The sequence below is a fragment of the Pantherophis guttatus genome, chromosome 1, assembly GCF_059756535.1.
Source record: "Pantherophis guttatus breed Tessera chromosome 1, ASM5975653v1, whole genome shotgun sequence".
NCBI classification, from domain to species: Eukaryota; Metazoa; Chordata; class Lepidosauria; order Squamata; family Colubridae; genus Pantherophis; species Pantherophis guttatus.
Genome location: NC_142063.1, coordinates 26359503 through 26372338, shown reverse-complemented (window position 1 = coordinate 26372338; position 12836 = coordinate 26359503). Strand labels below are relative to the sequence as shown.

The following is a 12836-nucleotide window of genomic DNA, read 5'->3' as shown; positions in this document are numbered from 1 at the left end:
AAGGCTCTAATGCTTGGAAGAAAAAGAAGAAAAGCACCACCAGCAGCAAGGTGGATGTGTACATCATTAAGAGACTCAAAAGGACAGGTTAGAGATAGATTATTTTGGACTAAATCTATGGGGTCAACACACCGATAAAAATAAATATTACTTGTTTGTAATACATTTTTAGAAAAATCAGTCAGCTGTGTATGAAAGGCTGTGAAACTATTAATTGAGCTTTGTAGGAAATGATGCCACCAGTGGCAGAGGGAGGGGGAGAGAGAGGGGGAGGGAGAGACGGAGAGAGAGAGGGAGGGAGGGAGAGAGAGACAGATGGAGGGAGAGAGAAGGGAGAAAGGGAGAGGGAGGGAGGGAGAGAGAGAGAGAAGGGAAGGAGAGAGAGGGCGGGAGAGGGAGGGAGAGAGGGCAGGAGAGAGAGAACGAGGGAGGGAGGGAAGAGAGAGGGAGAGAGAGGGAGAGGGAGGGAGGGAGAGAGAGAGAGAAGGGAAGGAGAGAGAGGGCGGGAGAGGGAGGGAGAGAGGGCAGGAGAGAGAGAACGAGGGAGGGAGGGAAGAGAGAGGGAGAGAGAGGGAGGGAGGGAGAGCAGGAGGGAGGAAAGGAGGGAGGGAGAGAAAGAGAGAAGGGAGGAGAGAGAGGGGGAGGGAGAGACAGAGGGAGGGAGAGGGAGGGAGGGAGGAGGAGAGAGGGGGAGGGAGGGAGGGAGAGAGAGAAGGGAGAGAGAGGGGGAGGGGGAGACAGAGGGAGTGGGAGGGAGAGAGGGAGATGGAGAAAGAGTGAGGGAGGGAGGGAGGGAGAGGGAGAGAGAGAATATATTATTATTACTGTGCTGAAAATCAGTCTTGTGGTTTCTTTTTCTTTTTTTTTTTTCTCTCTCCCTCTACTGCAAATTTGCTTTTCTTTTTCTCAGGGTGATTGAGGATTTCTGTCAAATCTCTCTTGTTAGCAGTTTTGAGCTGACTTTATTGCTGGAAATGGGAGAAGCTGCTGCAGCTGACTTTTTTTTTTTTTTTTTGCTATTAGCCATCTTTTCATCATTTATGTCTGAAAAAAAGGAATTATCTTTTCTTGGGATTTCAACAGAAGTGGGGAAAACCCAGGAAAATTAGAAGAACCAGATTATAGGATTACATTCTCACCACCCCGGATTAAGCAAAATAAGCATCTGCTTAGAGCACCAAGGGAAAGGGGACGCCACGGAGTTCTTTCGCCTAGTTATCATTCCATTAACCCTTTCACTACCAGCTTCAGTGTTTTGCATTTTTTCCTCATAACCTTCCCCTTATTTCCCTTATAGAGTTTGCATGTTCCCCTATCATTTTCATTTAAACATTGATTAAAAACTGTTGAAAATTTGCCTTTCCCCCCCTCTTATCCTATTTGTAAGTAAATAATATTCTTACATTGCTTGTTGTTTAGTGTTGAACATTTTTAAAATTTATTTTTGATGTAGTTCAGAGGTGGTATTCATGCAGTTCAGACCGGTTCAGGCAAACCGGTAGCAGCAACTGCAGGTGGGCCCACACCTGCACACCCGCCCCGGTGTAATGCCCTCGTATTTAGCCACGTTTTTGAGGCCAAACGCATGTGCGGAAGGTGCATGCACGATCAAAGCGCATGAGCGGAAGGCACGTGTGCATGCGAAGCAAGCATGCACATGCGCTGCACACCAGTGGTAAAAATATGTGAAACCCACCACTGATATAGTTCTGTATAGTTCCTTAAACATAAAGGTAAAGGTGATCTGTCCCCGTCCACACACACACACAAACACAGCCAGCCGAGGGTTAAGGAAGCACTTGGAACACACCCAGGTCTTTATCTCCAACTTGGCAGCGATATACACACCATCTGCCAAGTGCTTTTATTGCCACAGAAACAGAAAGATAATATACTCAGCGTACAAGAGTCCAACAGAAAATAATATTCCTCTCAGCAGTTTCGAACGATGCTTTAGTGACTATCCAAGGTTTATTTTTGTTCGTCACAGGGATCACTGGCCACCACCCTCTATTATATAGTCTCTGGGGTGTGGTCCAGTGACTCAGTTCTAATCCCTAGCACGCCTCCTGAGCTGCTGCAATCGTTTATCACGCCTTCGGAGGCATGCATCCAGGAATGATGTCTCTCCTTCACTCTCATCCGAGCCGCCTGTCTCCCTGCTAATCTCCTCTCCCTCAGCCGGCACCTGAGACAGTGCCAGAGGGGAGGGGCCTGGACAGGGAGGCCTGGCTGACTCCTCTTCCTCATGCTCGGAGCTTTCTTCCTCCGATGGGATAGGCTCAGAGGGTGGGGCCACAACAAAAGGTTTCCCTTGCACATATGTGCTAGTTGTTCCTGACTCTAGGGGGCGGTGCTCATCTCCGTTTCAAAGAGCCAGAGCTGTCCGAAGACGTCTCTGTGGTCATATGGCCACCATGACTAAACGCCAAGTGCGCACAGAACGCTGTTACCTTCCCACCAAAGGTAGTCCCTATTTTTTCTAGTTGCATTTTTTTACGTGCTTTCAAGCTGCTAGATTGGCAGAAGCTGGGACAAGTAACGGGAGCTCACCCTGTTACGCGGCACTAGGGATTCAAACCGCTGAACTGCCGACCTTTCGATCGACAAGCTCAGTGTCTTAGCCACTGAGCCACCGCATCCCTAGTTCCTTAGGTAGATCTTAATCTGACCCTGATTCTCACACAACTGTTGGCCAATTTGTAATTTTAAAAGCACATAGCATATGTCATTCTCTGGAAAAAACAGAAGAGTTTTCATCAAAGCATTTAATAACTGATAATAAAAATAAAAACTAATATATAAAAAGGAATTTTTTTTTGCATTGAATTAATTCATTGAAGAACTTGTCCAGGTGTGCCCTATGCTGTTTAGTGCATCTACACTGAATCTCAACTTTTCATAAAGAGAAGAAAAAAAACTGCCTAGAGAATTACTTAAAATTTATTGTCTTTTTTTTTTTTTTTTGTTAGATGAGGAAAGGGAAGGGAAAAAGAATAAGAGGGAACTTTAATCAGCCTCCTCCTGAGGAATCCAAATGACCTGTAACTCTAGGCACAGTGGAAATCATCAAATCTCTTGCCTGCCATTCAAACTGGATCTTTGTAACATAACTGCAAAGGTCTTTGCTTCACTGCAGGCAAAGAAGTTCTGGCCCATTAATAGCTTGAAAGCAAGTAAAAAATGGGGCAGGTTCACCATCATGAGATGGCAGGCTGATTCCCATGAAAGGTAGGCCAGAAACCTAGACTAGCTAATAATTGCCATTTCCAAGGGGGAGGGGCTATTTGAAAGTTTCACTTTCCTTGGAAATGGTAATGCAGCTCGTTTGCTCAAGTGGGTAACATCTGGATCTCGTTGCCATTGGTTTAAGAAAAATAAAACAGAATAGAATAGATTAGATTAGAATAGAATAGAATAGAATAGAATAGAATAGAATAGAATAGAATAGAATAGAATAGAATAGAATAGAATAGAATAGAATAGAATAGGGAGCTGAGGGAGTTGCTGCCTTTCACCAACGGAGGAATAGACCATCTAACTTTCCTAAGCCCTTTCCATCTGGGCTAGCCACCGTGAGAGGGTGGCTTGGATTCTTACCTCCAATTTTGATGAACTGACACGGGACTCCTCCCACTGCAGTGAGAGGGCAGTGGAGTCCAGCCTACCGGCTTTGAGATCCATCTTGCTCCAATACCTTAGACTATTTATCAAAGTCCTGACCAGACTTTCTCCCTCTCATCTATGTATGGCTTATACCTCGGCATACCTGCTTGCACTGCGAGATGCCCCCCTCTCGCGGCGATGGCCTTCTACATTATCAAAGGCCTACCTTAAGGACGGGCTTTGGAGCCCTGAGAGGTGGCATGTTTCAAAGTGGGGATTAAGGGTTTTTTTAATTAGGGTTTTTAATAATTTTTTAAGGGGAACCGGGAGGACGACCAAAGGGGATGGGGGGGGGGTAATCCACCAAGGTCAGAGCCAAGCCCGGCACAGGGTAACGGTTTGGAGGACATTGGACAAGGGAATGGGGAGGGGGCAGAGGGCTATCCCAATGAGGGAAATACCATCAGCACAGTGGTTGGGAGGGGCAGATATGGCGGGAACAGGGGGCCACATCATGTGTTGGGGACGCGCACTCGCTGTTTGAGAGCAATTGCGCACCCCGGCCCCCAAGGCTCCCCTCGGATACTAGGTGGCTTAGATACTCAGGACCTGGGTCTGCGGCTGATGTTGTGCAACGCTAGGTCTGTGGTAAATAAGGCCCCCCTCATTCACGATCTTATCCAGGAGGGGGGAGCGGACCTGGCAGGTATTACGGAGACCTGTTTGGGACCGGAGGGAGGAGTCCCTCTGGTCGAGATGTGCCCACCAGGTTTCAGAGCATACCATCAACCAAGAGCCCAGGGGAGGGGCGGGGGGGTGGCGGTTATTATTAAAGAAGGTCTTGGTTCGAGGGAGACCACTGTGCCTCAGATTGCCGGATGTGAGTCCCTCTTCGTGAGATGGGGTCATGGGGTTCAGATGGGCTTGCTGCTTGCGTACCTGGCTCCCTGCCGCGTGGCAGCAGCCCTGCCTGAGCTACTCGACATGATAGCCATGGTGGCAGTTGATACACCCAGGCTTATGGTCATGGGTGATTTCAACTTGCCATCCGTTGGTGAAACGTCTGGGATGGCTCGGGAGTTCATGGCTTCCATGACGGCCATGGACCTGACCCAGTTAGTTCATGGCCCCACTCACGGGGGGGGACACACTCTAGACTTGATTTTCGTCTCTGGCCAGTGGTTGAGTGATCTTGTTATAGGGGATATAGACATGGAACCCTTGCCATGGTCAGATCACTCACTCCTTCGTCTGGACCTTCGTACCGCTACACCCCGCCGCAGGGAGGCGGACCCAATTAGATGGGTCCGCCCCAGGCGCCTGATGTATCCTGATAGGTTCCAGACGGAGCTTGGGCCAATTCCTGATGATCTGGCACACGACTCGGCCGAGGACCTGGTAGCTGCCTGGGATCGGGCGGCTGGTGGGGCCTTGGATCGAGTCGTGCCTTTGCGGCCTCTGACCCGGTGTCGATCCCTCGCGGCTCCTTGGTTCACTGAGGAGCTGAGGGAAATGAAACGCCAGAAAAGACGCCTAGAGAGCGGTTGGAGGGCCAGTCACGCTGAATCTGACCGAACACTGGTAAGGTCGCATATTAAGACCTACCTAGTGGCGATAAAGACGGCAAAGTTTAATTACTTTTCCGCCTCTATTGCATCATCAGGGAATCGTCCGGCTGCCCTGTTGAGGGTAACCCGCTGCCTGCTCCACCTGGGAGCGTGGGAGGATCCCTTGGAAGGCAGGGCGGAGGATTTCGGACAATACCTGCATGACAAAATCGCTCAGATCCGGGGGGACTTGGACTCTGACTGGGTAGATCAGGGCAGGGTGACGAGGAATAGTCTTGAGAATGTTATCTGGGAGGAGTTTGATGCTGTGACTCCCAATGATGTGGACAGGATTTTGGGGAGACTTAGTGCGGCCACATGTTTACTGGACCCGTGTCCCTCCTGGTTGGTATTGGCCTCCCGGGAGGTTACACGAGGCTGGCTCCAGGGTGTTATCAATGCTTCGTTGAGTGAGGGTCACTTCCCCGCAGCCTTGAAAGAGGCGGTGGTGAGGCCTCTCCTCAAGAAGCCATCCCTGGATCCGGCAATATTGGCCAACTACCATCCTGTCTCCAACCTTCGCTTTCTGGCGAAGGTTGTTGAGAGTGTGGTCGCGCGACAGTTTCCGCAATTCCTGGAGGAAACATCCTATCTGGATCCGTTCCAGTCTGGTTTCAGGCCTGGACACAGCACGGAAACGGCATTGGTCGCGTTGGTTGATGATCTCTGGAGGGCTCGGGACAGGGGTTGCTCCTCTGTTCTGGTCCTGTTAGACCTCTCAGCGGCTTTTGATACCATCGACCATGGTATCATGCTGCACCGGTTGGAAGAGTTGGGGATGGGGGGCACCGTGTTACGGTGGTTCTCCTCCTTTCTCTCCGACCGGTCGCAGTTCGTGTTGGCAGGGGGGCAGAGGTCGACCTCGAGGCCTCTTATATGCGGAGTGCCTCAGGGGTCGGTCCTCTCGCCCCTTCTGTTCAACATTTATGTGAAGCCGCTGGGCGAGATCATCTGTGGCTTTGGGGTGAAATACCATCAGTACGCTGATGATACTCAGCTGTACATCTCCACCCCAGGCCACCCCAATGATGCCCTTGAAGTGATGTCCCAGTGCCTGGAGGCTGTATGGATCTGGATGGGGAGGAACAGGCTCAAGCTCAACCCTTCCAAGACTGAGTGGCTGTGGTTCCCGGCATCCCGATATAGTCAGTTGACTCCATCACTGACTATTGGGGGCGAGTCTTTGGCCCCCACAGAGAGGGCTTGCAATCTGGGAGTCCTCCTGGATACGCAGCTGTCCTTGGAGGAACATCTGACGGCTGTAACCAGGGGGACCTTTTATCAGGTTCGCCTGATCCGCCAGTTGCGGCCCTTTCTTGATCGGGATTCCCTGTGCACAGTCACTCATGCCCTCGTAACCTCTCGCCTTGATTACTGCAACGCTCTCTACATGGGGCTCCCCTTGAAGAGCACCCAGAGGCTCCAACTGGTCCAGAACGCAGCAGCGCGGATAGTGACGGGAGCAGCGTGGCGCTCCCATGTAACATCGCTCCTGCGTGAACTGCACTGGCTTCCGGTGGTCTTCCGGGTCCGCTTCAAGGTGTTGGTCATCACCTTTAAAGCGCTCCATGGCATAGGGCCTAGCTATCTTCGAGACCGCCTACTGCCACCGACGACCTACCATCGACCCGTGCGCTCCCACAGAGAGGGCCTCCTCGGGGTGCCATCAGCCAAACAATGCAGGCTGGTGACCCCCAGGGGGAGGGCCTTCTCTGTGGGGGCACCCACCCTCTGGAATCAGTTGCCCCCAGAGATAAGGAGAATCCATGACCTCAGTGCCTTCCGCCGAGCCCTTAAAACCTTCTTTTTCCAACAAGCCGGGCTGGCCTAATTCTTTTTAAGTGTTTTTAATTGTTTTGTTTATCGTTTTAATTAATGGGGCCAAATCTATATATATATTTTAACTGTATTTTAATATTTGTAATTGATGTTTTTATTTGGCTGTTCACCGCCCTGAGTCCTCAGGGAGAAGGGCGGTATACAAATTCAAAATAAAATAAATAAAATAAAATAAATTCTTTATTGGCAAGTGTGATTGGACACACAAGGAATTTGTCTTAGTGCATATGCTCTCAGTGTACATAAAAACGATACATTCATCAAGAATCATAAGGTACAACACTTCATGATAATCATAGGGAAACAGTCAATATAAATCTTAAGGATACCAGCAACAAGGTTACAGTCATGCAGTCATAAGTGGGAGTAGATGGGTGATAGGAAAAATGAGAAGATTAATAATAATGCAGATTTAGTAACTAGTTTGACAGTGTTGAGGGGATTATTTGTTTAGTAGAGTGATGGCGTTTGGAAAAAACTGTTCTTGTGACTAGTTGTTTTGCTGTGCAGTGCCCTATAGTGTCATTTTGAGGGTAGGAGTTGAAACAGTTTATGTCCAGGATGTGAGGGGTCTATAAATATTTTCACAGCCCTCTTTTTGACTTGTGCAGTATACAGGTCCTCAATGGAAGGCAGGTTGGTAGTAAATGTTTTATTTGAGTTATGTTATTTATATATTTTTATGTCCATCTCATTTTTCCATTTCTAGGATGTGCTAACAAAAAAAAATCCTCATATATAACATTAAAACCCAGTTAAATAGCATTCTGTGACTGGCATCTGAATTGGTGTGTTCATTGAGTAAGAGATAAGGGTAGTGGAAGTCATATCTTGGAATCTGAGATTGGTTAGAGAACCTCTCTTCCTGCTTCTTTGATTGGGCTCCTCATTTCTATTGGCTTAAAGTTGGTTTCCCCAGCTGCACACTTAAAACTATTGGGATCTGTTGTAGCTTCAAAGATGGACACTAAAGCATGTTAAACCCATGCTTTATTCACTTCCTTGATCCCTTTGGAATGGCTTCTTCTGCCTTCTTAAGTTTAGAATAACAAGAGTTGGAAGTGACCTTGGAGGTCTTCTAGTCCAACCCCCTGCTTAGGCAGGAAACCCTACACCACTTCAGACAAATGGTTATCCTATCTCTTCTTAAAAACTCCCAATGTTGGAGCATTCACAACTTCTGGAGGCAAGTTGTTCCACTGATTAATTGTTCTATCTGTCGGGAAATTTCTCCTTAGTTCTAGGTTATTTCTCTCCTTGATTAGTTTCCACACATTGCTTCTTGTCTTGCCCTCAGGTGCTTTGGAGACTAGCTTGACTCCCTCTTCTTTGTGGCAACTCCTGAGATATTAGAACACTGCTACCATGTCTCCCCTAGTCCTTCTTTTCATTAAACTAGACATACCCAGTTCCTGCATGATTCACGTCATAATGTAATGCCTTCTAATGGTGATGCAATGGTTGTATTTTCCCTAGTTTTCCCTGTGAATACCAGACTCACCGGAGAACTTTATATGGCAACCAATTTTTTTATGTCAAGTTATTTTTATTTATATATAAGCATTTTGAATAGTGTGTTGTCCCATCATTCCGGGAGGGGTGACCGGGAGGATTTTCTATCAGGTTCGCCTGATTCGCCAGTTGCGTCCCTTTCTGGATCGGGACTCGTTACGCACGGTCACTCATGCCCTCGTCACCTCCCGCCTGGACTATTGTAATGCTCTCTACATGGGGCTCCCCTTGAGGAGCACCCGGAGGCTCCAACTGGCGCAGAGTGCGGCCGCGCGGGTGGTAATGGGAGCGTCATGGCGCTCCCATGTGACACCTCTCCTGCGCGAGCTGCACTGGCTCCCGGTGGTCTTCCGGGTGCGCTTCAAGGTTTTGGTTACCACCTTTAAAGCGCTCCATGGCTTAGGACCTGGTTATCTACAGGACCGCCTACTACCACCAATAGCCTCCCAGCGGCCAGTACGCTCTCATAGAGAGGGACTCCTCCGGGTGCCGTCAGCCAAACAATGTCGGCTGGCAACCCCTAGGGGGAGAGCCTTCTCTGTGGGGGCACCTACCGTCTGGAATGAGCTCCCCCCAGAGATACGGAGGATCCCGGATCTGCGCACCTTCCGCCGCGCTGTGAAGACTCTTTTATTCCATCAAGCAGGCTTGGCCTAATTTCCTCCCTCTTTTAATATATAAATTTTAAATCTGTTCTTAAATTATTGGGGTGTTTTAATTTGTCTGGGCCAAAATGATTTAATTTGATTTTAACTGGTTTTTTAAATTTTTGTATTTATGTATTTTATTGCTTGGCTGTTCACCGCCCTGAGTCCTTCGGGAGTAGGGCGATATACAAATCAAAATAAAATAAATAAATAAAAAAATAAAATTCCATTTTAAAGAAAAATAAAGAGAGAGAGAAAGTAACAGATACTGTACATTGATAGTAGTAGTAATAATACATAGTAATTATAACCATATTTATAATTATAGTAGTATAATTATATATATATATCATTCTATTAATTATATTAGCTTACTTACAGTTATAAACAACATTCCATGTTAAATAATACTCTGTCTCCTTTATCTTTTATTTTCAATGTCAATCTATCTATTTCTGCACAATCCAATATTTTCCGAATTATGTTTTCATCTCGTGGGGCATTCTCATTTTTCCAATATTGTGCAAATACAATTCTTGCTGCTGTCTATACAGTTGGGGTGTTAAAGCTCATATTCAGCAACTTGAAATTAACTTGGAACTGAATTGATAGCAATGTTTGTGCATGTTTTCTTCTTTCAATCAAGTCTCCTTCAGGTTGAGTTCCATTACTGGTGATTTTATTATTTAGTTATTTAAATTTGTTGTGTGCCCCCCAACACTCCAGCAGATTCCAGTGGCTTAAAAAAACACAAAACTGAAAAATATAAAACAACACAGCCAATATTAAAACAACCACAATAAAAATAAGAAGCCACAATAGATGTTTCACAAACACATTAATGTCAGATCTGGGACCAGAGCCAGGCCTTAAGTGTTTTCTGTAACTCTGGGAAAGGGTGTGTGTGTTTGTGTTATGTATGCCTATTCCAGAGAGCAGGGTCTGTGACTGAGAAGGTTCAAAGCACCCGAAGGCCAGACAAGGAATAATGGATTGAAACTGAACAAGCAGAGATTCAACCTGGAAATAAAGATAATTTTTGTGACAGTGAGAGCAATCAACAAATGGAACAGAAGTTGCCTTCAGAAGTTGTGGGAGCTTCATCACTGGAGGCTTTCAAGAAGAGACTGGACTGACTTCTGTCAGAAACGGTGTAGGGTCTCCTACTTGGGCGGGGTGGGGGGTTGAACTAGATGACCTACAAAGATGACCTTCCAACTCTGTTAATCTGTTAAGGCATGGCTCTTTAGTCCTACAGGATTCCAATATTAATATCTTTGGTGTTTAATACAGAGGACCTGGAGCACACCCACTCTGCCAGAACATACTGAGCGGGCAGAGACAACTGGAAATAGGTGCTCCCCCAGATATTCTTCTTAGAGACATATCATAGAGATTGGGGAATACAGGGGTTTGTTTTGGTCTTCCAGAATATTTTTCTACTTCCCAAGCTAATTTATTAATTGGTAGCCTCCCATCTCATTTCTGAACTTTTTAAAGATCAAATTCAATTTCAGTTACTCAAAATCTTAGTTATCACCATTTAGACTCCCATGGGTTCTTTTCTTAACAGTACACAGTTAGAATGACTCAGACTCAAGAGAGACACAAAAGCATTGGACCTTGGACAGCTGGTTTCTTTATATTTTACATTTTTATATAGGGTTGGGGAGATGTTTGGTTTTGTGTAAATATCATATAAAAATGATATGTGAATTCTAGCTATATTCTATTGCTGTGTCTATAAAATTACTTAGACAATTATTTCTATGATGTTACACTCTATACTATTACTATAACTATGCTATTACTATTCTACTACTATTATCTAATACTCTGTTACAATTTGCTATATACTTTGTTCTATATATTGTAAGGGACGTGGTGGCTCAGTGGCTAAGACATTGAGCTTGTCGATCGAAAGGTCAGCAGTTCAGCGGTTTGAATCCCTAGTGCCGCGTAACAGGGTGAGCTCCCGTTACTTGTCCCAGCTTCTGCCAACCTAGCAGTTTGAAAGCACATAAAAAATACAAGTAGAAAAATAGGGACAACCTTTGGTGGGAAGGTAACAGTGTTTTGTGCGCCTTTGGCGTTTAGTCATGCCAGCCACATGACCATGGAGACGTCTTCGGACAGCGCTGGCTCTTCGGCTTTGAAACTGAGATGAGCACCTCCACCTAGAGTCGGGAATGACTAGCACAGATGTGCAAGGGGAACCTTTACCTTTACCTTTTTATGCTCTATATTACTGGTATGCATCAATGTTTTTTTTTTTTTAAAGCCTGTTCTGTCTTAAGTTCCCTCTTTTTGAGATTTCTTCTTTTTGTTTTAATGGCCAGCATGTAGAGTTCTTGCACCTTTTTATGTTGTGTTCTGTCTTGCTGGATCTCTATACTTCTTGTTTTTCCTTTTGGACCGACCGGCCTTCCTTTGGCTGCTGTACTCAGTTTACTGGTGGCTGCAAAGCTCCAAAATATACACCTTCCTCCATTCTCCTCCCACACCTGTGTCAAGGTAGCAGCTTCATTGGCAACTCTGCCATGTTATCCTGAGGAAGAGAATAAAATGGGAGGGAAAGAATGCAATACAAGTGCCTTCAATTTTTTTCAAGCAATCTACTCATCTGCATGGACCAAATGTAACTTCTAAATGGTTTTCAAAAACAGTTCCATTAACTAATCTTTTGAGGTGAAATGATTGGTAAACTGATTAACTTGGGAGTTTATAGTATAAAATATAGTATTTTATACTATATTTAGTATATCTGACTAAATTAGTCAGATATGAGGGAATCAGGGCAGGAGGAGGTGTGTGTTTGCTGTGTCCCCTTTTGTTCACCCCACCTCATTCTTTTGCCTTGCAGACCCACCTGCTGTTGAGCCAACGTTCCTTGAGATTCGACAAGGCCAAGGCCGAAGTGTGACCATGAGCTGCCGGGTGCTGAGGGCTTACCCAACTCGGGTTTTGACCTTTGAGTGGCGATTGGGCAGCAAGCTTCTTCGGACGGGAAGATTTGATGCTCAAGACTCCACAGAATATATAATCAGGAGCCTATCAAGGGATAGTTATGGAAATTACAGTTGCAACATCATCAATGAGGCAGGGGCTGGCCGCTGCAGCTTTCTCGTGACAGGTAGGCCTTCTACATGCTTCCCAAGTTGGTGTTGACACCATATAGAAGTTGAGATGTCTTAGGATGTATGAGGTCCATGTATAATTCTGTAGTCAAGCAGTGGAGTCTGATGTGTGTGTATGTGTTTAGGGAAAGAGAAGAACAAAGAGCAAAATAAAGCTTTCTCTGTATAAAACTATTGTATGTTTGCTATGTTTGTAAGTCCCTGCAAGATCTCCATTTCTGGAGACAAAAACTACTACTGTGTTTCCCGAAAATAAGACCCTGTCTTGTATTTTTTTGAACCCCGAAATAAGCGCTTGGCCTTAATTTTCGGAGAGGTCTTATTATTTTGGAGCACATGGAGCAAGATGGGGCTCCTCTTGCCATCTTACCTGATTTCCAGCTCTGCATTTAAATATTTTTGGGGAGGGCTTATTTTAGCGCATGCGCTCAAAAGCCCAATTGGGCTTATTATCAGGGGATGTCTTATTTTCAGGGAAACGGGGTATT

At 46.0% G+C, this 12836-nt stretch overlaps 1 protein-coding gene across 3 annotated transcripts in view; it reads left to right on the top strand.

Moving 5' to 3' along the window:
- Positions 1–12836, top strand: part of MDGA2 (MAM domain containing glycosylphosphatidylinositol anchor 2) — a 601160-nt gene that overhangs the window by 459421 nt on the left and 128903 nt on the right. For all 3 annotated transcript variants that reach the window (XM_034433316.2, XM_034433314.2, XM_060693980.2), the window contains exon 9: positions 12075–12344. In XM_034433316.2, coding sequence (XP_034289207.2) covers positions 12075–12344 — 270 coding nt within the window. The remainder of the gene's footprint in view (positions 1–12074; positions 12345–12836) is intronic.